Source organism: Talpa europaea, assembly GCF_964194135.1.
Source record: "Talpa europaea genome assembly, chromosome: 9".
NCBI classification, from domain to species: Eukaryota; Metazoa; Chordata; class Mammalia; order Eulipotyphla; family Talpidae; genus Talpa; species Talpa europaea.
In genome coordinates this window covers 61,554,015-61,579,873 of record NC_140076.1, presented here as the reverse complement: position 1 = coordinate 61,579,873, position 25,859 = coordinate 61,554,015, and the positions used below count along the sequence as shown (strand labels likewise).

The 25,859-nt window shown below is 35.1% G+C and overlaps 1 protein-coding gene across 1 annotated transcript in view; it reads left to right on the top strand.

Annotated features, from left to right (window-relative positions):
• Positions 1 to 442: 442 nt before the first annotated feature.
• The window catches only part of HOOK1 (hook microtubule tethering protein 1), a gene marked incomplete at both ends in the record, with an annotated part of 50,264 nt that continues 24,847 nt past the window's right edge, over positions 443 to 25,859 (top strand). The window contains 9 exons of the mRNA XM_084243487.1: positions 443 to 505; positions 6,358 to 6,443; positions 13,410 to 13,482; positions 15,453 to 15,503; positions 16,663 to 16,795; positions 19,240 to 19,307; positions 20,395 to 20,457; positions 21,405 to 21,488; positions 23,871 to 24,037. Of these exons, the coding sequence (XP_084099613.1) occupies positions 443 to 505; positions 6,358 to 6,443; positions 13,410 to 13,482; positions 15,453 to 15,503; positions 16,663 to 16,795; positions 19,240 to 19,307; positions 20,395 to 20,457; positions 21,405 to 21,488; positions 23,871 to 24,037 (788 nt within the window). The remainder of the gene's footprint in view (positions 506 to 6,357; positions 6,444 to 13,409; positions 13,483 to 15,452; positions 15,504 to 16,662; positions 16,796 to 19,239; positions 19,308 to 20,394; positions 20,458 to 21,404; positions 21,489 to 23,870; positions 24,038 to 25,859) is intronic.

Sequence of the window (25,859 nt, the reverse complement as noted above, 5' to 3'; positions counted from 1 at the left end):
AGGAATCTCCCCATGCACAACCTATTCCCGCTCGCCGCCTCTCCCTCCCGCCGCCCCTCCCCGGCACCTGCCTTCTTTGTGACTGGCGCGCGCCCAGGTCACTCAGAGCGGCGGGGCGAGGTGTGTAGGCGTGGGGAGACGGCGTAGGTCGCGCGAGGGGAGGGCGGAGGAGGGGCGGGACGGGGCGGGGCTCAGGTGCGGCGCGGCGCGGCCCGGGCCCGACGGGGGAGGGGGCGAGCGTCAGGGCGGGGAGGGGCGGAGGCGAGGAGGGGGTTACGCCTGCGACGTCAGCCGCGCCGGGCTTCGCGCGTGAGCGGCGCGGGCGCGGGGCCTGGCGACCGAGGCTTCCCGGCTGGCGAGCAGGTCGTCGACGCCGGCTCCCGGAGGAGCCCGGGCGCAGGGAGGTGTCGTGTCAGCGGCGTCGTCGACGGCGGCCCCGGCCATGGAAGAGACGCAGCCGCTTCCGCAGTCCGAGCTGCCGCTGTGCGACAGCCTCATCATCTGGGTGAGTGCTAGGAGCCGAAAGGGGCCGAGCGGCCGCGGCGGGGGTCCGGGCCGCCCGCTTCTCCCCAGGTGAAGGAGGAGGAGCCGGGGTCACCTGCGTCGCCCTCCGCGCGCGCTGGCGCCCTTGACCGCGGAGTGCCACCTGCGGGTCGCGGGCCGGGGTGTTTGTGTGTGTGTGTGTGTGTGTGTGTGTGTGTGTGTGCGCGCGATTGGTATCGGTGGGGGCGGGGTAAGGTAAGGGGAGCTTCGGGGTGGGGGTGGGGGACGGAGGAGGCCCATCTTACCCCTGCCACCGCAGTCGTAGCCCCAACAGCTGCGACAGGAATGTGCGCCCCAGCCTTTTCGTCCTTCTGTTCCATTCCCTGCCCTGTGTCCCAGGCGCTAGACTTCATGGACCTCGTACTCCCTCGCCTTCCTGGTGCCCCACAGCCTTCCATTAGGGACCTTTATGCCCCTTAGGAGTGCAGACCCCCACCGAAACCGCCCTCCCACCCCGGCCACCTTGCTTTACTTGGGCGCAGGTGCTCTAGAGATGGCTGTCTTAGTTCTTTAGTTCTCAGATAGATCAGGAGCACTGATCTGAGATCAAGACATTCGATTTTTTTAGACGCCTTTCAGAAGAGATGTTTCCACGTATTTCCTGTATGGAGGGAAAAAAAAAATACATTGAGGGTGGGGCCAGTGTGTTTTTAATTTTTTCCCCTCGCTGATCCCCTTCCCTCTCCAAACAGACAGTCGTCTTCTTTGAAGAAATACAACTGGCCTTTTCGTTTGCACTTGATCCATGTTTAGTATTAATTTGGGTTGGATTTGGGCAGGCAGGATCATTCCCCAGTATTCCAGTCAGCGAAACGATGTCTCACCTTTTGGAGTTGCTCACCTGTCAGAGAGCTGGCATTGAGGTGTGGTTCCTAACCCACATAAGGCAAGGATGGTTCTTGATGGTCCACCGGGAACTGTTGATGTTACCCACCCTGGAACCAGTTGTGTATTAGGGAGTGTGTGTAGAATGGAATGTAAACAGACTGGATCAGGCGGCCTTAATTGGTTGATGAGATTCCCTAGAGATCTAATGTGTGTAATTCAAAAGAATGAGCACCAGGGAATGGTTCTGGAAGTGTGTGAAGTTTATTGGAAATAACCATAATTTAAAGTTAATGGTGAAATCTTTTACGTTTTGCAGGTAATAGTTTGCTTTAAGAGGAATGCAAGTATCTAGGATTTCTGGGTTAAAAGCAGTTTGCTAACTGTTCATCTGTAATTTTATTTGAAACATATTAGGTTCATGGTGTATTTAAGACCGTCATGAAACAAGACAACATTACTTTTAATTATGTGTTTTCTTAAAACAAGTGACTAATTAAAGGGTTTGTTCTCATCTACATTGTTGCTCTAGGCATGACTTTAGTAAACTTAGTCTTTATGATGTCATTGACTTATATATGAGGTGATACAGGAAAATAGGATCTTCTTCAATTCATAATGTTGCAGCATTATGAAATATCTGACTATATTCATTCTCTTAACTGGTATATATTGCATTCCTACTTTGGTCAAGACACTGAGGGAGACAGAAAACAACAACAACCTAAGCATTTTCCATTTTAATTGGAGTAGTATGTAGAGTTATACATTTTTACAATGGAAGGAAAAATTGCAAAAATGTTATAAATCGAATGAAATGATAAGGAGTCATAGATGTCAAGTGTAATTGGTTGTTTGCTTTTCCAGTTCTCTTAGGCTGCTGAAATATGTGGGCAAAATTGATTATTGTTCAGACTCTTGCCTGTACAGATGCTGCTACAGCCAATCCACCTGTTCCCAACTTTATGATTAAGAATAGCCATGGGGCCTCCCTGGTGGCCCAGGGGTTAAAGACACAGTGTTATCAAGCTATCAGCAGCCACTGCAGCATGTGTTCCATCCCTGGCCAGGTTGCTGACCCACATGGCGCAGCAAGACCTCTCCTGTCTTGCCCGCTGCTCCCCTGAGCAGTGTATTTCTGTAGATCTGCCTGTTCTGTCCCCTACTCTGTCTCTGGTGAATCCTCTCACCTTCTGCACCTCTGGCCTACACCCCAGTTCTTTTATGTATAAATAAATAAATCTTAAAAAAAAAAAGAATAGCCATATGGGTCCTCTCACATTGGTCTTTGTAAATCTTTATCAGTGCCCTGCTTCTCTGTTTGAGCCCCCAACTCTTCTTCTCTTTGGGAAAATCTACTTCCTTATCTTTATCTCTGGTTTTAGAGCCCATCTTTTCCAGCTCTTCAAAATCGTTGCTCTACCACATGTCCCCTTTCCGTAGTTACTTCTTCCTATCCATTAATTCCTTCCTTCCTACGTATAAACTTGTTCAAAGCTTTCCTATCTTAAAGGAACAAAGAGTTCCCACCCCTGTTAAAACTACGCTGTATTTCTGCTCTCTTTACAGTCAAATTTCTTGAGTTTTTTAATAGTTTATACTTTTCTTGAGCCTACATTCACATCTCTGTATTTGCATTGCTTTTCTCTAAGGCTTTAACTTACAGGATTTGGCAAAATGGTAACTTTTATTATCCTTATCTTGCATGATGGCTCCTTTGTGAAATTATTTACTGCTTTAGTTTCCTGGATACCTGTGATTCTTGACTTTTCTATACTTCTCTGGACAGTTTCCAATGAATTTTGCTACCTTATTTTGCCTCTGCTAGCTAACTACTGCATGGTTGATATTACCTCACCTCCCCAGCTTTCTCCAAAGTCACATGTTGCCTTCCTCCTGTGCCCAACATACTACAATGACTTTGTTTTTTTGAGAAAGATTTGTTTTGTTTTTATACATCAGTTTTTTTTTTTTTTCTCCCTTGAACATTGTATTTCTAGTTCTTTCAGGCTTGCTCTCCTCCTAGTTTTTCTGGTCACTGGCTTTGCACCATTCAGTTCTTGGATCTTTTGTCATCTTTCAGGGAGACTGTTCCAATGAGTGACCTACCTACCCTCCATTCTTACCCTGTTGTAACTTGTTCATCTTTCTCTGTTGTTTCTATAACACTTAACATTTTCTGAAGTCATCCTTTTTGCTGTTCAGGGGCAGAGCCTTTGCCTGACCTGTTTTCTGCTCTGTCCCTAGGAACAAGACCTGGTTAGGATCTCCAAGACAACAGTGAAACAAAGTGATGATAGTAAATATCCTTGTCTTGGTGCTGTCCTCAAAGACAAGTATTTCACCATTAAGTATGTAGTATTTTTGTAGATACCTGAGGTGAATTTTTTTACTGTATCATAATTTTTTTTACTGTTAATGGATTTCAGCAGGGGGAAATCAGCTTTGAGATATAGCAGAATATAAATGATCTTCTTTAACTGTGGACTGAAAGGAGGTATTTCTGGAAGATGAATCTGTCTTTTGATATCCTTGGTCTCTAAATATACTCCCTACCTTGCAAAGTTATAATCTGAGAGGAAGTGCAGTAGGAGATATAGATACAAGTTATGATGAGGCCAAAGCTGGAGGTGAGAAGATAATTGGCAGTAAATTTTGTTCTTTCAGCACTAGGGGGTCAATAGAACTATGGTTAATAGAATTAGAGAAGTCACCAAGAAAAGCTGGTTAGGTAAAGAGATGCCTCTCTTGGCAGTTTTTAAAAAGTTATTATTTGTAACTCCTGTTAATTGATCATTAGTTTTGAGAATTGTTGTACTTCTCCTTAGTGAACAATTTAGGTCTGAAGGATCACCTTGAGCATCATTTTTATGGTGGAGGGAGTGTATAAGAGTTTAAGTATTTGGATGAAGATACATTTAATTCTGTATGACATTTGGACATTTAAATGAATGTTTGGGCTGTATTAGTAAATTTAGAAGCTTAGACCAGATTTTTAAAAATGGTTTCCTTAGTTCTTTCATTCTTTAACAAACAGATGGAAAAAAGGCTAGCAAATGCTAATACTCATTTAGAGTACTAATACTAAATACTAATATATACCCAAGTTAACAAAAAATATTCAAGGCTAAATCATTTTTATTAAGTTCTTAATGCTCAAAGCAATGATCTTTCTAAAAAGAGATGCTAAAGGAGAACATTATAGTTGACCTAAAGTTGAATTTTAATTGGCTCTCAGTTGTGAACAACCCCCTTCTTCCTTTGATTTCTGCAATGTTTATATTGAAGCAGTCTTTCCACGTTTCAGATTATTCACCTTATTTAAAAATAGAAAGTAATGTGTTTATTCACCAGAACTCTGCATTTAGCGATAGAAGCTCTGTACTTTTTGAATCGATCACCAAATAAGTCTTTTACTTCTCCTGATTTAAAGAATTACATTTTTTTTGTTGTCCTTTTTTTTTAAAAAAAGATTTATTTTTATTTGTGCATTCAAGAGCTAGGGTACAGGCCAGAGATGCGGGGGGTGGGGGGGGCGGATTGAGAGGATTCACCAGAGACAGAGTGGGGAACAGAACAGGCAGACTGACCGAAATACACTGCTGAGGGGAGCAGCAGGCGAGACAGGAGAGGTCTGCTGGGCCATGTGTGTTGCTTCCTGGCTGGCTGTGGATCAAATCCGTGCTGCAGAGGCTGCAGATTGCTTCATAGTGCGGTGCTTAACCCCTTGCACCACCAGGGAGGCCCCTTGTTGTCCTTTTTTTGCACTGGGAAACCAATCACTGAATCTTACATTGCCTAAAAATACTCTTTTCATGAATTTGTGGTTGTATTGTGTTCCTATTTCCTGAGTTTCCTTCCTTTGGTCTTTTCTTTACTCAATACTTTAACTATTTAGGACTTTAGGAATCATCTCTAGAAAATCTTCTAAATACATGTTCTAATTATATTAGTTGAGTCATTTTTAGTACATTTTGAGCATCCTACAATCATGGCATTAGAAACAGTGTTTTCAAAAAAAGACATATCTTCTTCTCCTTAACCCTTAATTTTTAAATTACTGTGTTCGTTGAGGTAACATTGATTTATAACACTGTACATGGATATAGGTTTACACTATACAAATAGGTTCACACTTCTACGAATGTATGTCACCTCACCATGCTCACCCCATTCAAAAATCCTCTATCATAATCCACTGGGCCTCCTCCTCCCTTTGCTCTTTATCTTTAACTCTTAATTGAGACTAGTTGAAGGTAGAAATTGGTGTTCTTCCATTGCAATAGCATCTTATATTAGAGTATCCCACATAGAGTAAGAGCTCAGTAAAGTATCTTTGAGGGAATTGGAAGATAGTCATATTAAGATAATGAAGGCAGATAAAGTCACTGATTCACAGAACCCACTGAAGGTGAATTATTGCAGGAGAATTTTATTGGATTAAGATAGTTAGGTGCTAAACTAAGGAATTATAATGGAATAGTAAAGGGGATGAATATGTGTGACAAAAGAAAATCAGTGTATATTTAGGATCCTTGCGGGTTAAGATTGTATTTCTTTTATGATTCATTCTAGCTGTTTTAATTTGCTTTTAATTTTTTTTCTTGTATTTGCTTATTAGAAGATGCCACCATTTCACATCTTTCCTTATTATGTACACAGGTGTTTTTTTGACAAGTTATTAATATCTAAAACCAACCTAGATACAAAAAATTTGACATAGTCTGTGAGCTCCTAAACTGTTCACTCCCTTTGGGGAGTTGTTGAATAGCATTCAGAGATCCTGCATTATTTTAGAGTTTATCTATAAAGTTAAGTAATTTTAAACTGTTATTTGTAATCTTTGGTTTCCTACCAAGTGATATGAGATGATATGTTGGCTGTCTATAGTCTCTCTCTGTTATATATGTGTATGTATAAATAATTTTTTGCAGCAATTCCCTGTAGGTATAAAGAGGTGGTAAAGTCATTTTCTTTATGTTGTTTTAGCTGCAGACATTCAATACTGCTGCCCCTTGTCAAGATGTCAAACAGCTGACTAATGGAGTTGCCATGGCACAAGTTCTAAACAAAATGTAAGTAGCCCAGACTCTCAGTGAAAGAATTGTAAACCTAAAACCAAGGATGAAACTTGTATTCCAAAGGTTATTGACTTGTATTCTAGTCTTGCATTCTAATGTTTATTGAGACTTTATCCTATTCAGTGATAACAGACATCTTGTAGGTACCAAGATATTCTTGCATATAAGAAGCAAAAAAACTTACTATCTCATTATTCCTTGCTTTTTGTGTACCCATAAATTTTAAATGAGCAATGAAAATTCTTATTTATTAGAAATTTCATTCTAAACTTGTGGTCATGTTTAAAAGTTAAGAGTAACTGTGAAAGAAACAGGTTAAATGAATGGTATAATCACTTATCATGTTTCCCTTGGATATTCTTGGCAATTTCAGGTGTCAGTGCATGAAGATTACAAAATAATACATTTTAAATATATTAAATTTTAAAATTTATTTTTGAAGTAATAGTCATAATTATACAAGTCTGTTTATAATGAAATGGTGTATAGGTGAAATCTGACATCACAGGTAATAAGGTAATAAGAACCTTAACTAATAAAATTATTCTGTTTGAGGTATGCTCACTTAATATAACAGTATAATTCTTTTCTAATACTGTGCAGGCATTAGTATTATAATATCTACAATATGAACTGAACCCTTGCAGGACAAACAAGGCCAATTCTATAATCATATTTGTTAAATAGATTAATTTTTTATTACCTTTATTTTCATGAAGGTATATTTTAACTGAGATCAGGATCCTATTTTGGTCTCTTTTTATAGTCACAGATTAGTTATTTAATTGTTGCCATAATCTTTTGCAGGTTTGTTGTGGTTGAAATTGAATTTCCTGTAGATGGGTTATCAAAAATCATTTACCATTCTTAAATAAACAAAACAATATCAAAATCCCAGTTACTTGAAATCTTCAAAGTTATCTGATTTGACAAATTTTATGGTAAACACAAGATTAATACTTCAAAACACAAATTTGTTAGCTTTTTGGGTCATTCTAAGATATCTTACTCCCCTGCCTTATTAAAAATGTTTTAAAATGCTATGTATAATTATACCTGATTATTCTTTTTTTTTTAAATAAATTTTATTGTTATATTCCCCATATAATTGCAGCCCCCCCATTCTGACCCCAATCCCTCCCCTCCCGCCCCCGCCCCCCTAAAAGTGTCTCTGGTTCATAGTTTTTTGTTGATTTTGATTTTCACTTTCTTATAGTTATTCATTTTCCTGGTCCCTTATTTAAGTTTTCTAGATTCCTGCTATGAGTGAGACCATCCGGTATTTTTCTTTTTCTTTTTGGCTTATTTCGCTGAGCATGATCCCTTCCAGCGCCATCCATGTTGCTGCAAATTGCATGTGTTTATCTTTTTTGAATGCTGAGTAATATTCCATGGTATATATGTACCACATCTTGATCCAGTCATCTATTTTTGGGCATTTGGGTTGTTTCCAAAGCTTAGCTATTGTAAACAGTGCTGCTATAAACATAGGGGTGCAGGTGTTGTTTGAAATTGATGTTTCTGTGTCCTTTGGGTAAATACCTAGGAGTGGAATTGCTGGATCATATGGAAGCTCTATGTTTAGTAGGTCCAGAAATCTCCACACAGCTTTCCACAGTGGTTGGACCAGTTTGCACTCCCACCAACAGTGCAGAAGAGTTCCTTTTTCTCCACACCCTCGCCAACATTTGTTGTTGCTAGTTTTTTTAATATGTGCCATTCTCACTGGTGTAAGATGGTATCTCATGGTAGTTTTGATTTGCATTTCCCTGATGACAAGTGATGTTGAACATTTTTTCATATGCCTGTTGGCCATTTGCATTTCCTCTTCAGAGAAGTTTCTTTTTAGCTCTTCTGCCCATTTTTTGACTGGATTATTTTCTTTGTTGTTGTTGAGTCTCATCAGCTCTTTGCAGATTTTTGTGATCAGTCCTTTATCATTAGTGTTGGGTGCAAAAATGTTCTCCCAGTTGGTGGGGTTTCTCTTTGTTTTTGTTATTGTCTCTCTTGCTGTGCAGAAGCTCTTTAATTTGATGTAGTCCCAGCTGTTTATCTTTGCCTTCACTATCACTGCTTTGGGTGATGTGTCTGTAAAGATGTCTTTGATGTGCAAATCCTGTAGTGTTTCGCCTATATTTCCTTCTATGTATTTTATGGTTTCAGGTCTTATGTCTAGTTCTTTAATCCATTTTGAGTTGATTTTTGTGTATGGTGTGAGGTAGTGGTCAAGCTTCATTCTTTTGCATGTAGCGACCCAGATTTCCCAGCACCATTTATTGAACAAACTTTCTTTGCTCCAATGCATAGTCTTTGCTCCTTTGTCAAAGATTAGTTGACCATAAATCTGTGGGTTTATTTCTGGATTTTCTATTCGATTCCATTGGTCTGTATGTCTGTTCTTGTTCCAATACCATGCAGTTTTGATGATTATGGCTTTGTAGTATAGTCTGAAGTCTGGGAGTGTGATGCCTCCATTCCCTTCTTTTTTTTTCAGGAGAGCTTTGGCTATTCGGGGTTTTTTGTGATTCCATATGAATTTCATCAATAATTGTTATATTTCTTTGAAGAATGACATTGAAATTTTGATTGGAATAGCATTGAATCTGTATATTGCTTTTGGAAGGATGGCCATTTTAATAATGTTTATTCTTCCAATCCATGAGCAGGGGATGTCTCTCCATTTCTTTGTGTCTTCTTCTATTTCTTTTAACAGTGTTTTATAGTTTTCTTTGTATAGGTCCTTTACCTCTTTTGTTAGATTTATTCCCAAATATTTGATTTTTTTTTTGTTTCAATAACAAAAGGGATGGTTTTTTTGATTTCTTCTTCTTCAGATTTATTGTTTGTGTATAGGAAGGCTACTGACTTTTGCGTGTTGATTTTGTATCCTGCCACTTTACTGAACTGATTGATGAGTTGAATTAGCTTTTCTGTGGAGTTTTTGGGGTTCTCTATGTATAATATCATATCGTCTGCAAATAGTGATAGCTTGACTTCTTCTTTTCCTATTTGGATTCCTTGGATGTCTTTCTCTTGTCTTATTGCCCTGGCTAGGACTTCCAGTATTATATTGAAAAGCAGTGGTGAGAGTGGACATCCTTGTCTTTTTCCAGATCTTAATGGAATTGCTTTCGGCTTTTCACCATTGAGAATGATACTGGCTGTTGGCTTGTCATAGATGGCCTTTATGATGTTGAGATATGTTCCTTGTATCCCAAGAATTTCAAGGGCTTTTATCATGAATGGGTGTTGCACTTTGTCGAAAGCTTTCTCAGCATCTATTGATATTATCATATGGTTTTTATATTTCTTTTTGTTGATGTGTTGGATAACGTTGATTGATTTTCGGATGTTAAACCATCCTTGTCTCCCTGGAATGAATCCTACTTGGTCGTGGTGAATTATCTTATGGATACATTGTTGGATTCTGATGGCTAAAATTTTATTGAGGATTTTTGCATCAGTGTTCATTAGGGAGATTGGCCTGTAGTTTTCCTTTTTTGTGTTGTCCTTGTTTGGTTTTGGTATTAGTGTAATGTTGGCTTCATAGAACGTGTTTGGTATTGTCCCTTCCTTCTCAATTTTTTGGAAGAGTTTGTGAAGGATAGGCACTAATTCGTCTCTGAATGTTTGGTAGAATTCATTTGTAAATCCATCAGGTCCTGGGCTTTTGTTTTTGGGGAGGTTTTTGATTACCATTTCAATTTCGCTAATTGTAATTGGTCTGTTTAGGTGTTCTATTTCTTCTTTATCTAGCTTTGGGTGATTATTCTAAAAGTGATTTAATTGATAGAGACAAACATCTGAACATGACTCTTTCTTGGTGATTTGGGGAAGTTATTTTTTTTTTGTTATTAGAGTATACTTACTGCTTTTTCTCATTGCAGTATGTTGTGGGTATTGGGTTAGATGCAGCTACATTGTGGTTGGTATGGGTGTAAAGGTTTGTGTGTGTTCATTCACTCCAGCAGTGCTTCCCAACGATATCATTTATGTTTGTGGTGTTTTTAATACCATAGAGATAAAAGAGAACCATTTTAACCATGATATGATGCATATAGCTCTTTCACCTTCTATACTCTCTAGCACTGTATCTGATGGTTAAAATAGGGTAATTTTAGTTCCACTATATCCTCCATCAACTCTTTTTCTTTAATCTTTGGATTCTGCTATTATTGCTCATCTTCTCTCTCTGGATTTTCTTTCTCTTTATACTTTTTCATTATTTATTAGCTTTTTTAGAAATAGTGAAATGGCCAGTTAGAAACTTCTGTTTCTTCATAAAAACAGCATATTATTATGTATTCCATTGATGGCTATTATGACTTACATTAAATCATACCAGTGTTACTACTGAAGATGTTAAGAGGACATTTGCTTTTGAAGAAAGTATGAAAATATAATGAATAATTATTTCATTATTTATCTGAGGCAAGCATGCTTCTAAATAATGATATCTTAAACATTAATACCAAGATGATATGATTTACACAAGACAAGCCATGGAATCTATTGCTAGAGTTTTGTAGTTCTGTAGTTAATTATCTTTAGTTTGAATACATAATATGTATCTTTTTAAAGAACTGTGTAGGACCTGATGTTATTTATAAAACACATGGGGCAAAAACTATAATGTAGCTGTATTAGTTTGGCAGTGTTTCTCTAACACAGTACCATAGACTAGGTGGCTTAAAACAACAAAAATGTACTCTCTCACAGTTCTGGAGACTAGAAATCCTAAAAGAAGGTATGGGGTGGGTTATGTTTCCTCTGAAGCCTCTAGGTCAAGACACTTCCTTGCTTCTCCCAGCTTCTGCTAACCTTGGTTTGTAACAGCATAACCCCAATCTCTTGCTTTTGTATTCATGTGATTGGTCTGCCTTCTCTGTCTCCTCTCCTTTATCGAACACCAGTTCTGTTGGGTTAAGGCCCACCCTAATTTAGTATGACCTCATCTTGACTACATTTGCAAAGACCCTATTTTCAAATAAGGTCACATTTATAGATACCCTGAGCTAGAGTATGAGCCTGCTTTTTGGTGGGAGGCTATTCATCCCACTACAATTATAAATGTTGCATGATACTTTCTCCAACAAAAAGCTTATTTTTGTCAATTTAAGCCTGGATAACTTCTCTACTTCTCTTTGACTAGACATATTTACAAGGGCAAGAAGAGAGATAGAACGTAGAATACTTAATACCTTAAGTATTAATCACTTATTTATTTGTTCATTCAGTTGAACATAATTAACATTAATTTGTTCAAAAGAAAATGATTATGAATTCCAAATAGATTAATTAAAAATGATGAAAATGGTGAAGGCCTTTTTGTTATCATAATCAGATGTAAAATCTTCTTTAAGCACATTTGAGACAGAATGATTTCTGAAAAGCCTCGTGTGATATTCTATTCAGCCTTGTATCTTTAAATTCAAGATATAGCGTGGAAAATAATACTCTTTAGTTTCATCCTTCACTTTAGTTGGCATATTTTTAAAGTATAAAAAAAAGGTGGTTTTTTTTTTTTTTTAGATGAGACATTTAAGACTTCTTCTAGCACTAATATTCTACTGTTTGCTGATCCCTTAAAGTATTCATCACCTTCTCCTTTGAGCACCTTTATTTGTGCTCTGAGTCAGAACAGTAAATCATTTTTTTTCAAATACCTTGCTCAATTCTGGCCCTCCCTGGTGGCACAAGGGGTTAACTCTCAGCACTATGAAGCTATTGGCGGCTGCTGCAGCATGAGTTCAATCCCTGGCCAGGGAGCTACTACATAATACATGTTATTAAGGATACACTTTAAGATATAAAATAATATTCTCTGTTGACTGAACTTGCGCTGCTCCCCACAGCAGTGTATTTCAGTAGATCTGCCTATTCTGCTCCCCACTCTGTCTCTGGTGAATCCTCTCACCCCCATGCCCCTCACCCCCATACCTCTGGCCTACACTCCAGGTCTTATATTCATAAATAAAATAAATCTCAAAAAAAACCACCTTGCTCAATTCTTCACTCAAAGTGGGCATACACTTATTTGCAGAATAAAAACTGGTTACATTTTGGGGCCTCCCTGGTGGCGCAGGTGGTTGAGCGCAGCACTGTGAAGCTCTACACAGCCTCTGCAGCGCCGGTTTTATCCCCTCCGGCCTGGGAGCAACCCACATGGCAAGCAGACTCTCCTGTCTCACCCATTGCTCCCCTCAGCAGTGTATTTCATCAGTCTGCCTGTGCTGTTCCCTGCTCTGTCTCTGGTGAGTCCTCTCACCCTCCTGCACATCTGGACTGTACCCTGGCTCTTGTATAATAAAATAAATCTTTAAAAAAAAAAAAAACTAGTTACATTTTAGCACTATTGTTGTCAATGTTTTCTTCAAGACCTTACTAAATACATAAAATTACCAATTCTTTATCTTGGGCTTAAATAGCAATATAGGACTTTATGAGTTTAAAACTAAACATCTGTTCTTGTAGGCTTCTCGTACTCATTCTACTCAATTGCAGTGAAATAAATTTATTTTGGACCTTGCCTTTTGTATTAGTGTCACTTGGGGTAGTTGCTTAGCTTCTCTCATCTTCAGTTTCCTGTTGAGTAAGTGACCACAATAGATACTTTGCTTAGTTACTGTAATATTTATTGGAAAACAGTAAGTAAGTACAGTGCTTTATACATAGTAGACACATTAAAATGTTAATTTCCCCCCCATTTAAAATTGTGACTTTTACATCTTTTTGCTAACTGGGTGCCTATATGAGATATTTAGTAAATGTTCGTTAAATTGAAGATGTTAATGACCTAAGTAATTTATTATGAGAAATTCCGAAAGAAATTCTTAGAAATTACCAAAAGTCAGTGGATTAATTTAAATAATGTTTACAATGTTATTAAGGATAGACTGTTAGATATAAAATAATATTGATTGAAATTGGTATTTTTTCACATTTGCATTTTTTTTTTAGAGATGTAGCTTGTTTCGATGAATCTTGGTTAAGCCGAATTAAAGAGGATATTGGTGACAACTGGAGAATAAAGGTATGCAGAATGAATAGAAGCACTTGATCTCAATAGAAGCACTTGATTTCAATAATGGTTCTAAAATTAACACTAAGCTCAAATAAATATTTTTTTTAAAAAATTAACTTAGGCATTTTATTGTGTACAATTTAATTTTGACACAAACATATTCTTATGTAACTACCATCATATTTAGATATAGAACATTTCCATTAACCCAAAAGATGCACTTAGGCCTTTTCTAGCTCCTTTGCTCCTTTGCTAGCTTGACACTCAGGGTTGCATATCTGCTTTCTGTCATAGTAGATTTAATTTCTAGAGTTCCAGATTAAATGGAATCAGATATTATGTGCTGTTTGATCCTCTGTGTCTGGCATCTTTCAGTGTACCGTTTTTGAGACTCATCCATGTTGCTGTATTAGTAGTGTTTCTTTTTCTGCTCGGTAGTATATTCATATACCAGTTTGCTTAGTCATTGACTAATTCATGGATGTTTGAATTGTTTGTGTTTTTAGCTATTATGATTAGAACTATAATGAATATTCACATATGAGTATATGCACACACGTGTGTGTGTGTGTGTGTATTTAATAATTTCTCTTGGATATGTTCCTGAGTATAATTGCTGAGTTATTTACGTGTATATTTAACTTTATAAGAAGCCACCAAACTGATGGTCCACATTTTCCTGCTTCTTCGCATATGTAGTCACTGCTAGACTGTGAATTTCACTGTTGGTTCCTCAGCTTTTTGTATTCCTTTAAAGAGTGTTGGACTTTATTTTTGCAGGCAGTTGACATACTTGTGAATCATTTTGGTCCTGTCAATGTTTTAGGGAGTGGAATGCCGATCTAATTTTTCTTTTAGATCTATGTTACATGCACTAGTAGGTTGTGAACATCTTGGGGTCTTCAGTGAACACTTATTTCACTTTGGGCTTGTGAGAGTTTTAACAATCTCTCACCCTTTGTCATCTTTGGGAATTGCTCAGTTTATAGTACCCTGGATTGTTCTTTCCTTGGAAATATTTTTTTTTCTTTTTTACCTCACAATCTATCATCCATGTACATGCATGTTAATTTTCAGGTAAAGATTCAGAGGAACCACTATGCAGATTTCTAGAGCTCTTTCTCTGCATAATTTTCACCTCTTCATCTTTCTGCCCTGCAAACCATGGTACTTTGACCTTCCTGAATTTCTGATGTCTGTTTCCCCCTGTTAACAAGAGCATAAGGCTTTGCTTAGTTTCCACTTTGCTATGCTGTTGTGTGAAAGCTGCCTCCAGAGAGAAATCTTGGACTATAGTAGTGCTCATCGTTTTTGTTTTTGTTCTCTAAGATATCAGATGTTAAAGCTTGAAAGTTGCTGTTTTTGTAGTAAGTCTAGACCCTTTTATTTATTCATGACTGGAGGAGGGCATGCTCAAAGCTACAGATGCTACTTGGACACATTGTAGTTCACTTTTTTTTTTTTTTTTAAGATTTATTTGTTTGTTTGTTTGTTTGTTTGTTTATACAAGCACTGGGTACAGTCAGAAGCACGGGGGGGGGGGGGTGAGAGAATTCACCAGAGCCAGAGCGGGGAGCAGAGCAGGCAGAAGGACCGAAGTACACTGCTGAGGGGAGCAGCGGGCGGCAGGAGAGGTCTGCGCGCCGGAGCAGCCAGGGATTGAACTGGCGCCGCAGAGGCTGCAGGCAGCTTCACAACCCAGCGCTCAACTGCTGTGCCACCGGGGAGGCCCTGTAGTTCACTTTAAACCTAGTTTAAACACCCTAGTTAAACTGTATATATAAACATGAAGACATTTTTTCCTTCTAATCAAACTTTTGACTAAAACTTTGATATTTAAAGAATATCAAGTACTTGTATTTGTAGAATTCTATCATATAATTTTTTTTTTATCATGGGGGAGTTTTGTCTTTCACCTTGGCATATATTTTCTTTTATTATTAAAATGAAATAATTTAATTCTTATTTTTTCCCATTAGGCTAGTAATTTAAAGAAGGTACTTCAAGGAATTATGAAATATTATAATGAGGTATGAAAAACATGACTTTTTTACATGCAAAATGCTATGAGATAATTGACACTGAAAAAGTTTGTCCTTTTAATTGTAACATTTTACTAGAATGTAATTTATACCTGGAATGTATTTTTTAACGCTTTTTATAACATCAAGTTTATGAACATAAATGGGCTTTTGCTTAATATGTTGATTTGTAAAATAATGTTGCTTCTATACTGGTACTCCTTAAATTATTTTCCTAAATAACCTTAATCTTTATATGTTTTGATTTATGCAGTGCTATAAAGTAGACTTTTTCATTAAATCGAATTCACACCCTTTGAAAACATTAATTTGATATTTCTTTCTGATAGAAACAACAGCAAAGATATACTATGAAATAATGTGTGTGCAAGTGAATTGGGAATAAATGCAGAATGAAAGTAATATTAAAATCAGATGGTACATTTATTCAAATAGCTCTTTTTTCCTTATCCATCATTGTAGAAAGTTCTCTGTAGTATTACTTGGTATACAAAAGCTATTGCATAATGTTTGGATTCATTTGCCATTAAAGAATTTTGTTTCTGTTTTTGAAAGTTGTCATACCATTAAAATTGGATTTTTTCCAAATAATTTTTATACTGAAAATTTTCGATTTATTAATGCCGAACACTCATTTGAAACTTTATTGATACCATAAAAACTTTTCAGTAAGCTAAAAAAATAAAAAGATAAGGTCATGAATGATTGCTCCATTTATTTTGTTGCTCGTTCATGAAAGTGTGATGGCTTATATTGTGGTTCTCTGTTAATTGATCAGTATCAAAATATTGTGAATATCCTTTGGCTTAATAGAAATGTGTTCATTTTTTAATGGATAGACTTTTAAGTTTTTTCATAATAGATCAGTCCAGGGGTTTTGTAAAAAATCCCTCTTTCTAACAGTAGGATCAAAAGATATTTGGTATGAGCCATTGTAATTGTTTTTGTAAGGTTACTTAAAATTTGGGGATATTGCTTCAAATTTGCCAAATGGTTTTAGTCAGTTGTAAATAATTATGCATATGTCATTTGTTAATTTATGTTATTCACGAACTTATTTATAATTTGTTTTCCTTGTAATTAAATGTAGTAAATTCTTTGTAACCTAGATAAATGAGTGATCTAATTTATTGTTTTTATACTGCAGTTTTTGGGACAACAGATTTCTGAAGAACTTATCCCTGATTTAAACCAAATAACTGAATGTTCAGATTCTGTAGAACTTGGGAGGTTGCTCCAACTTATTTTAGGTTGTGCGATCAACTGTGAAAAGAAACAAGGTAAGTGATTTTCATTCATTTGACAGTATGTAGTAGAAAACACATTGAAATTCAATAAGTGCTAGTTCAGGGAAAGAAGAATAAAATATGAAATCAATTGTAGTTTAAAAAAAAACAGATTAACTGGGTATCAGAAAACTGATATTTATATATCACTACCTATTTTTTTCCCCCAAATCAGTTCAGTACTCCATAGAATTACTTGTCACTTAACATGTCAAAGATCTATTCTTTGGGTTTTTCATAAAAGTAAGGAAGATTTGCTCGTGGAAAAATTAAACTTCCATAAATGCTTAATTACAGATTAACAATTCATTTATAAATCTAGTGATTTTCTGTATTGGAATAGTTTTTATTTTTATTTAATTATTGTTTTGTTTCTGAGTTACTTCAATATTTGCAGCATCTTTTTGCTTAATTAATTTTAGCATGTTTCTCCCATTTAATAGTCCTTCATTGAACAAAGTTTTGACTTTGAGCTATTTTATTTTTAGTATTTAATACCTGTCCTTATCTTTTATCTTACTTCTTTTATTGTGAATAAGTTGGATCTTCCTAAGATGTATTTGACATCTTAAACTATAATTTCCCTGAAATTAAGATTTTGTTGCTACGTATTTTGATGTCATATGTAGTATTTTCACTAGTTCTAAGACTTAGCAATTTTGTCCTCAGATTTTTAAAAAGGAATATGATTTCTATATGCATATACTATAGCAAGTAGTAAATTAATATAGAGTGCTTTGTTTTCATTATTAAAATTATCAGGATTATGTAATTGGATTTGTTTTGGGAAGTATTTGTCTGGACTTTTTAGGGGAATGAACAAATAAAAATGCAAAAAAAATTATTGAAGTTTTAAAAGAAAACACATCTAGAATATGAAATACCTTTATAGTTTAGAGTGAGAATTGATTTTCTAAGTGATTCCAGATTTCGCAACATCTCATTCTTAGAAGAAACTGATTTGGTTGATAGGTCCCTGTTTCTTTTAGTAGAGAAAGAGATAACTTCTATAATGCTTCCTGTGGACTTAAAGCATTCCATTATTCAGAAAATAATAATGGAATGGAGAAGGCTATGCATTCTCCACTTATTCCCCCTCTCTCAACACCATAGCACTTAGTGATATATGCAATCCAGAATCTTTCAGTATCTTTGTCTAGTTCTTGACTTCACAATAAATAAAGCTTTACAGAACTTCTGCAGTTGTCCAGAAGAATCACTATAACAGTAAGTTTTTAGAAAATAATAAGTCCTTAAAATTTTTGGACAATTGTTGTAGCTATAGAGAACATACCATTGAAGCAGATTAAATATGCAAATATATAAAATACTCTCCCTTATGGTTCCTCATTTTCTTTTTAAATTCTTTCTAGTTTTATTGAGATATAACTGATATACATCACTGTATAAGTTTAAGGTATTTATAATAATGATTTGACATACATGTCTTAAAATAACTGCTTCAGTAAGTTTAGTTAACATCCATCATCTTATATAGATTAAAAAAAAAAGAAAAACCATTCTTTTCTCCTTGTGGTAAAAACTCATAGGATCTACTCTTTTTAACAACTTTTGTATATCATACAGCCGGAGCCGTGTTAACCTCCTCGTCATGACATACATTAAATCCTTAGTACTTATTTATCTTACAATGGGATTTTGTACCTTTTGACCACCTTCCTCCATTTCATGACTTCTACCTCTGGTAACCCTTAATCTGACTTATTTTTCTGAGTTTGATTTCTTGCTTTTGGGTTTTTTGTTTCATTTTAGAGTATTTGTTTTCGTTTCCATGGTATTTTATTTTAGAGTATTTATAGTATTTGTCTTTGTTTGACTTATTTCACATAGCATAACGCCCTCGAGGTCCATCTGTGTTGTTACAAATGGCAGTATTTTCTTTTTTAAAAAAATTACTGAATAATCCTTATTTTTTTATTAGAACAAAATCACCTTAGTTTATTGCATGTGTGTTTGTGGTAAGGTGTAAGAATATTCTTGAGATGAGACTGGGTGAATTTTCAGCAAATGTTTATAGGCAGCTTTTTTGAAAACCTTCCTGAAATTAACTTAAGCAGGTGATAAAATGAAATTCTGCACTTAAGATTTTAGGAGTTTATTTAATTCATGTGACTACATCCTATAATATAGAATATTTAACTGCAGGGAAGAAATTGTCATAATTATTTTAAGATTAATTGCAATTTATTTTCTTTATAAGAAAATTAGAGATTTTCATCTTTAAGAAAAATAACATTTAAAATATTTGTGTAAATATTTTTAATTCTGCATTATTTTTAGTGGAGTCTAATTCTAGTGGAAAAATAAAGTGCTCATAAGGCATATATGGTAAATAAATTCTTATACAGTTAAATGAATGACTGAAGTACTATGGGTTAAAAGTAGTTCTTTTCAGATCTGATTTTTTTAAATCATAGAACATATTCAAAATATAATGACATTGGAAGAGTCTGTTCAACATGTGGTCATGACTGCTATTCAAGAGGTAAGTTATGTCATGTTCATATGTGTGAATATTCTAAACCAAATTATATAAAATTTTTCATATCAATTTCATGGATGTGTATTTTCTGTTTGTATAAATTTTACCTCTGCTGCAGGTTTGTTTACAGTTAGGTAGTGTTTTTTCCTCCTCCCCCTAAAAGTATCCAAAAAGGACTTTATGTACCTTCACATTTTAAAAAGTTAGTTAATATTGTCAGGTTCCTTTAAGTTCAACTAAGCAGACCTAAGAAGATAGGAATTTTTATTTTTTCTGTTGTCTGCTAATAAAAGCAGTCTTTTCTGAAAATTTAAAATATGTATATACATACATACATGCATACATATATATAAAACCTCATATGCATATTCACATTTTTAGAACTATAAGCAAATACGGTGATATTTGCTCTTAGGTTTTTGGAGGCCGCTAACCTGGGTTTAAAAGCAAGACTAGTTATTTAAGTTGAATTATAAGGGTCAGAATTCATGTAGTGAGTGTTGAATCTTAAAATAAGACTAACAGGCTGAGGTGGAGTGCAGAGGAGAGCTAAAAAATGTACAGTGGTGATGGATTAGTAAGGTCAGTAGGGAAGAGGCATGATTTAGAGGGAATCATCATACAAGGTTTTAAGAAGTCTGTGTCCTCTAAGTTTGCGTTATGGTTTAAATTCAAAGCATTACTATCTATAAATATTCTTTCTTTCATTTGCAAATAAGTTATGTCACTTTTTAAGTGACTGCTTAAAGTAGAAATTTTGCCTTATTACTAATTTAAAATTGTATTTTGAAAGTGTTAATTTATGTTTTGAGAGAATCATTTTTAATGTATTTAGTTTTATTTAGGAATTCATTTTTTAGAACTTGTAATTTTTCAGCATACAGGTATTTTTAATATAATGTATGTATTTCAAACATGCTTAATATGTCCTTACACAATCTCTAATATAATTTTATTTAGATAATATTCTAAGGGTCATTGAATTAAGGCAAAAAAAAACCACTAAAAAGCATTTTACTATCATTTTAAATAAATTTATTTTTACTGCGTAAACATCACATTATTATACTTTACTATTTTAATTTTCTAGTTGATGAGTAAAGAAATATTGAACTCTCCTACAAATGATGCTGTTGGAGAATTAGAGCAACAGGTGAGTATTCTAGTATGTGAGGAAAATGTTGAAAACAGTGATATCGTTCCTTTCCCAATCAATTACTATCACAAGACTTACTTAAGGGAGGATATGCAAGAATACTTTCCTCATGAAATTTAGATTGTTCGTTCTTCTTTGAGAGTTCAGTTGAATATTATTACTTATTCCTTTATAATGCAAGTAGTATTGGTCTCCAGAGTGTTTTATAATCTTGTTTGAGTAGTTATTGGTACTGAGCTTTCCTTCTGGTGCTTGGTAATATACACATAGGATATGACTATCCTATGTGGTGACACAAACCGTAGATGACTAAAAAAATTTCTGCTAAATTATAATTTATATAATATGGTAATATAATTTTTTGTCACAATTCCGTCCTCTCTCCTGATATTAAAGAAATAGTTCAAAAATCTTTTACCCAAACTTCTTTCCTTGCTTCTATGGCATGATTATTTTACATGGGAAAGAGGTACTCTCTTCTGATGTAAAACTCAAAGCCCAGATTTGAAGTAAGAGGAAAGGCAGCTACGTCAAGTACTATTCCTATTGTACTTTTAGACACCTGCTTTTCATGATTGCCACTGGTCATCTCCAGAAGTATTTCAAATGAAAAGTAAAATTTCTACGCAAATTTTATTTAAATTTAAAAATTCTGTTTTTTTTTCCTGTGGTAAAATTAATGTTTCATCTAATACTTTTTGTTTCAATATTTCACAAGGATTTACATAAAGCTTTATTTCTGTTGGATCTTACCCTTAAATGTCAGTGGAAATATGAAAATATTTTTTCACAGGAAAAAAACTAATACATTAGACTTATTTGTTGCTAGGTAAAATTTAAGAACCATTTCTAATATCATTGTATAGGTGTGTTGTGATGAATGTATGTTTTTTAATTTGTGTCAAAACATGATTTACTAAAAATTCAGATACTTTGTGTTTCAGCTTAAAAGGGCCTTGGAAGAACTTCAGGAAGCACTAGCAGAAAAAGAAGAACTGAGGCAAAGATGCCAAGAACTAGATCTGCAGGTGTGGGGAAAAAAAAAACCTTGATCTGTGATCAGTTTCCTCTTTAAATTTATAAAGGTTTTATTTTATTAATTGGCAAGTGTTTTGGAGGTCAGATTTCATTTCATGGAGGGAACATTAAAAGGATTAACTACAGGCTTGCATATGCAGGCATGAATTTTATAATTATTTTTCTCTCAGTGGGAAATTGTTAACTACTTTCTAATTGTAGAATTTCAGCTATTTAGATGGGGCCTTAGTTTTTCCATTCGTAAAATGGGAAAATTAAAGTAGCTACTTCTGATTGTGAAATATTAAGTGAGATAACTTATGGAAGTATTTAGAAGTGCTTGGCTCTCCCCCAAAATGTGAGTGCCAAGTTTGTTTTGCTAACATGTTTGTGCATATGAATTTGTAGGTATCTAATTCTTATGTTCATATTCACATGCATGTTCACAAATAAATTTGACATTAGAGACAATAGTTAATGGTCAAACCAGCCCACTTGTATTCAGAACCTGAACTTGTCACTAGCTGGTTGTAACTCTCAGGGAAATTACTTTCTCTGTACTTCAATTTCTCTTTTGAGGATTAATGTGATAATAGTCTGTATCTTCCAGAGTGATTATGAGGACTGAATGTGGTAATATACACAAATCACTAAGAGCAGGGCCTGGCACATATGTTCAATGCAAGTGTTTACATCTGTTATTTTAGATGGAAATACAAATGTGAAAGTTGTACATTTAGTTTTGAACATATAAAATGTTAAATATACCTTCATCATGTGCTATGTATACATTTTATTTTTTGTTCAAATAATGAGGCAAACAAGTAGTTGACTCTGCACTGTATAAGGAGAAAGAACAAAATAATGGCAGCATTATCCTTGCTTAATGAAATCAGTGTCTAGAATGATAGTTCTGGGTAATATTTCTAACTAGCTGGGATTTGCATATCAGGAAAAGGGAAGTGGCTTGGTCAGGGACACACAGCTACTTAGGCAGTGATAGCTCTATCCAGGTCTTCTACCTTCATCTTTAAAAATCAGTCCTTTATAGTTGAACAAATACAAACATTGTATTATTTTTTATTGTGGTAATGTTGGTTTACAATGTAATTTAGGAGTATAGGTTCACACCTCTTCAGATATCTTTTACCATACCATGCCTACCATCAGAACACCAATAATCCTCCACCAAAGACCACTGAGCCCCCTCTTCCCTTATCCTTTCCCCCCAACCACCCTTTCTGATATTTTCAATTTTACAGTCAGATTTCTATGGTTTGTTTGGTTTAGCTTTGTCTGAGTGAAATCATGTTATTTGTCTTTCTCCTCACTTACATCACTTAGCTTAATTCCCTCTAGTTCACCATGTTTCTATTGTAAGGATTTTAAAGGCAAAAATGCTCATTCTTTTTTGTATCAATCACTTAGAATTGTACGTGACAAGTAATAGTCATTAAACTGCTTACCTGACAAGGATAGATGCATGCATGGAATCTAGGCAGAGAATTTGTTTTCTCCTTTAGTCACCAAGGGACAGTTACCTAGTGTTAGTTTTTCTCATTTGGAGGACAATGTTTGTTACTTGCCTATACTATATCTTAATTTTAATTTCATATGTATGTCAATATGTAGTTTCATCCACCTGGCTGGGTTGAATTGATTTTATCTATTGAAAATGTTAACAGTAAACTTGTCAGTAATATATTGGGAGTTAATCTTTTCATACTTACATTACTGAAATCATATGTAAATATTTTTAACTGGAAAGTAAATAGAACCAAGGGAACAAACCATGCTTGTTACATACATGTTTAAATAAAATAAAAATGTATCTGGTACTAATGTTGATGTAGTTCTAAATTTACATATTTTTATCCATCTTAAATCAAGCAGTCAGCTCACTATAAATGAATTCAGTTTGGCATTTTGTTGGTGATGCATTAACCAAATAATTTACTGTTCCCTGAAGACATAATATGATGATTTTCTACTATGAACCTATAATGGTAACTTTGTGTATATATGTTTATATTTTGACTTACTAAGGGACAACTTTCTCAAAAATTAAACTTACACCTAAAAGGAAAATTTGCTAATGCATCAAATTTTAAAGATTTGGAAACATTCTTCCTAAAACTAAGCCAAGAATAAATTTTTGAAGTTATTCTCCTTATATATATTAGTTCTGTTTTCTCCTTAAATAATGTGACATATTAATTTGAGTTCTTTTGTTTGTACCTAACCTCCTAGACCCAGAATTCCAGAGTTGGGAAGATCATTAGGCATTATCTAGCCTGATTGACCCATTTATTTAATGGTTTAGTCAGAATTAGAATCCAAACTTAGACTGTAAGCTTTTTTGCTGTTGTTACCTTTGTGTATTCATTTTATAGGTAACTGCACTTCAAGATGAAAAGAATTCACTGGTTACTGAGAATGAGATGATGAATGAAAAACTAGACCAGTTGGATGGATCTTTTGATGATCCAAATACAATGGTTGCAAAAAAGTATTTTCATGCACAATTACAGCTAGAACAGTTACAGGAAGAAAACTACAGGTAACTTTAAAAATAGAAATCAGGGCCTCCCTGGTGGCACAGGAGTTGAGTGCTGGGCTATAAAGCTGCCTGCAGCCTCTGCAGCACCGGTTCGATCCCCGGCCACCGGGCGAGGGTCCCACAAGGCACACAGACCTCTCCTGCCATGCCCGCTGCTCCCCTCAGCAGTGTACTTCGTCAGTCTGCCTGTTCTGCTCCCCACTCTGGCTCTGGTGAACTCTCTCACCTTCCTGCGCTTCTGACTGTACACAGTGCTTGTATAAATAAATAAATAAATCTTTAAAATAAAAAACAACCCATTAAAAAAAAAAAAAAAAAAAACTAGCAATGCAAAATAACATATGACAAAGGGCCAAATGATGGGTTTAGTATGTCCATAAGAATTTAGGTGTCATTGCTGGAGCCTGGGGAGAATGAGGCATTTCTTATGTTGGAGAGGGAACCTGATAATCAAAAAAATGTAAAGCTTATGCTAAAAAGCTACTTTTTGTTTTAACTTATGTATTCTTTAAAAAAAAAAAAAAAGCAAATGTATATCCTACCTTTAATTAACATTGGTTATCTCTCCAGTGCTTACCACTGAGCTTTGCACTCCAAGGCCCCAGAGCAGACATTCTAATCATACTGTATATATATTTTTGTATTGTTATTTTTTCAAATATAATTTTTAAATTATAAAAAAAGTTGCAAGACTAGTACAAAGAACTTCTTTATACCTTTAACTCATATTTGTTATTTTACTATTTTCTCCTTTTGCTGTAGCAGTGACTACTATACACATGCATATAGATATTCATATATTTTTTTAACCATTAGAATGTAATTTGGAGTCATGCCCCTTTTCTCCTGTTCTTCAGTATGCATTTTCTAAGAACAAGGACTTGTCTTAAACCACAGTATATTGATCAAAATTAGGGAATTTTTCATTGATACAATACTATTATGAAATCCACAGATCATATTTAAGTCCCACCAGTTGTCTCAATGTCTTATTTGTTTGTTTATTTTTTTCCTGGATCTGAATATAATCCCGGCTTATGCATTGCGTTTAGTAATGGATTCTCATTCAATGGGCTATAAATTCATTACTATCATTTATTTTGGTACTCAAATTACCCCATTTTCGCCACTTAACAGCCTTTCACTTCAGGAACCTTGTGCCCTTTCATCATGTTGCTGTCCTTCTTTGACAACTTTCTTACTTTTTGTCATAATAAAATGTTTGATTCATTTCATCTCTCCCTTTCTCAACTCTTGAATTAGCCGTTTCTCCAGGGAGCCATGATTACTTTTAGTGGAGATTGTTATTTAGGAACAATGATTTATATTCCAGATGAGTTTTTCTGTCATTTCTTCTAAACCATTTTGATGTACAGAACTAAAAAATAAGTAGTTTTGTTTAGTTCTGTCATTTATTGCAAAACTCTTGTTAATGTCTTCAGTATTTGTAGATTTGTAGATTTTTTTTTGCTTCATATTTAAAAATTCTATTTTTGCTTATATATACCATTATGATATGTTTCTCATAAATTTTCCCTTTTATAATTTGAAGTATCTTCATTTTTGGTAATTTTGTCTTAAAATTTATTTTAATAAAGCCATGCTAGCTTCCTTTGTTTACTATTTTTATGGTATTTTTCCCCATTTTTTTACTTTCAATCTGTGTCATTGTATTGAAAGTATCTTTTGTAATTAGCATATATTTGAATCCTGCTTTTTTATGCAGTCTGGCAGTCTTTTGATTTTTAAATTGGTGTGTTCTAATCCATTTAGCTTATGTAATTTTTGACTTTTTATATTAAGTCTGCTGCTTTTCATTTGT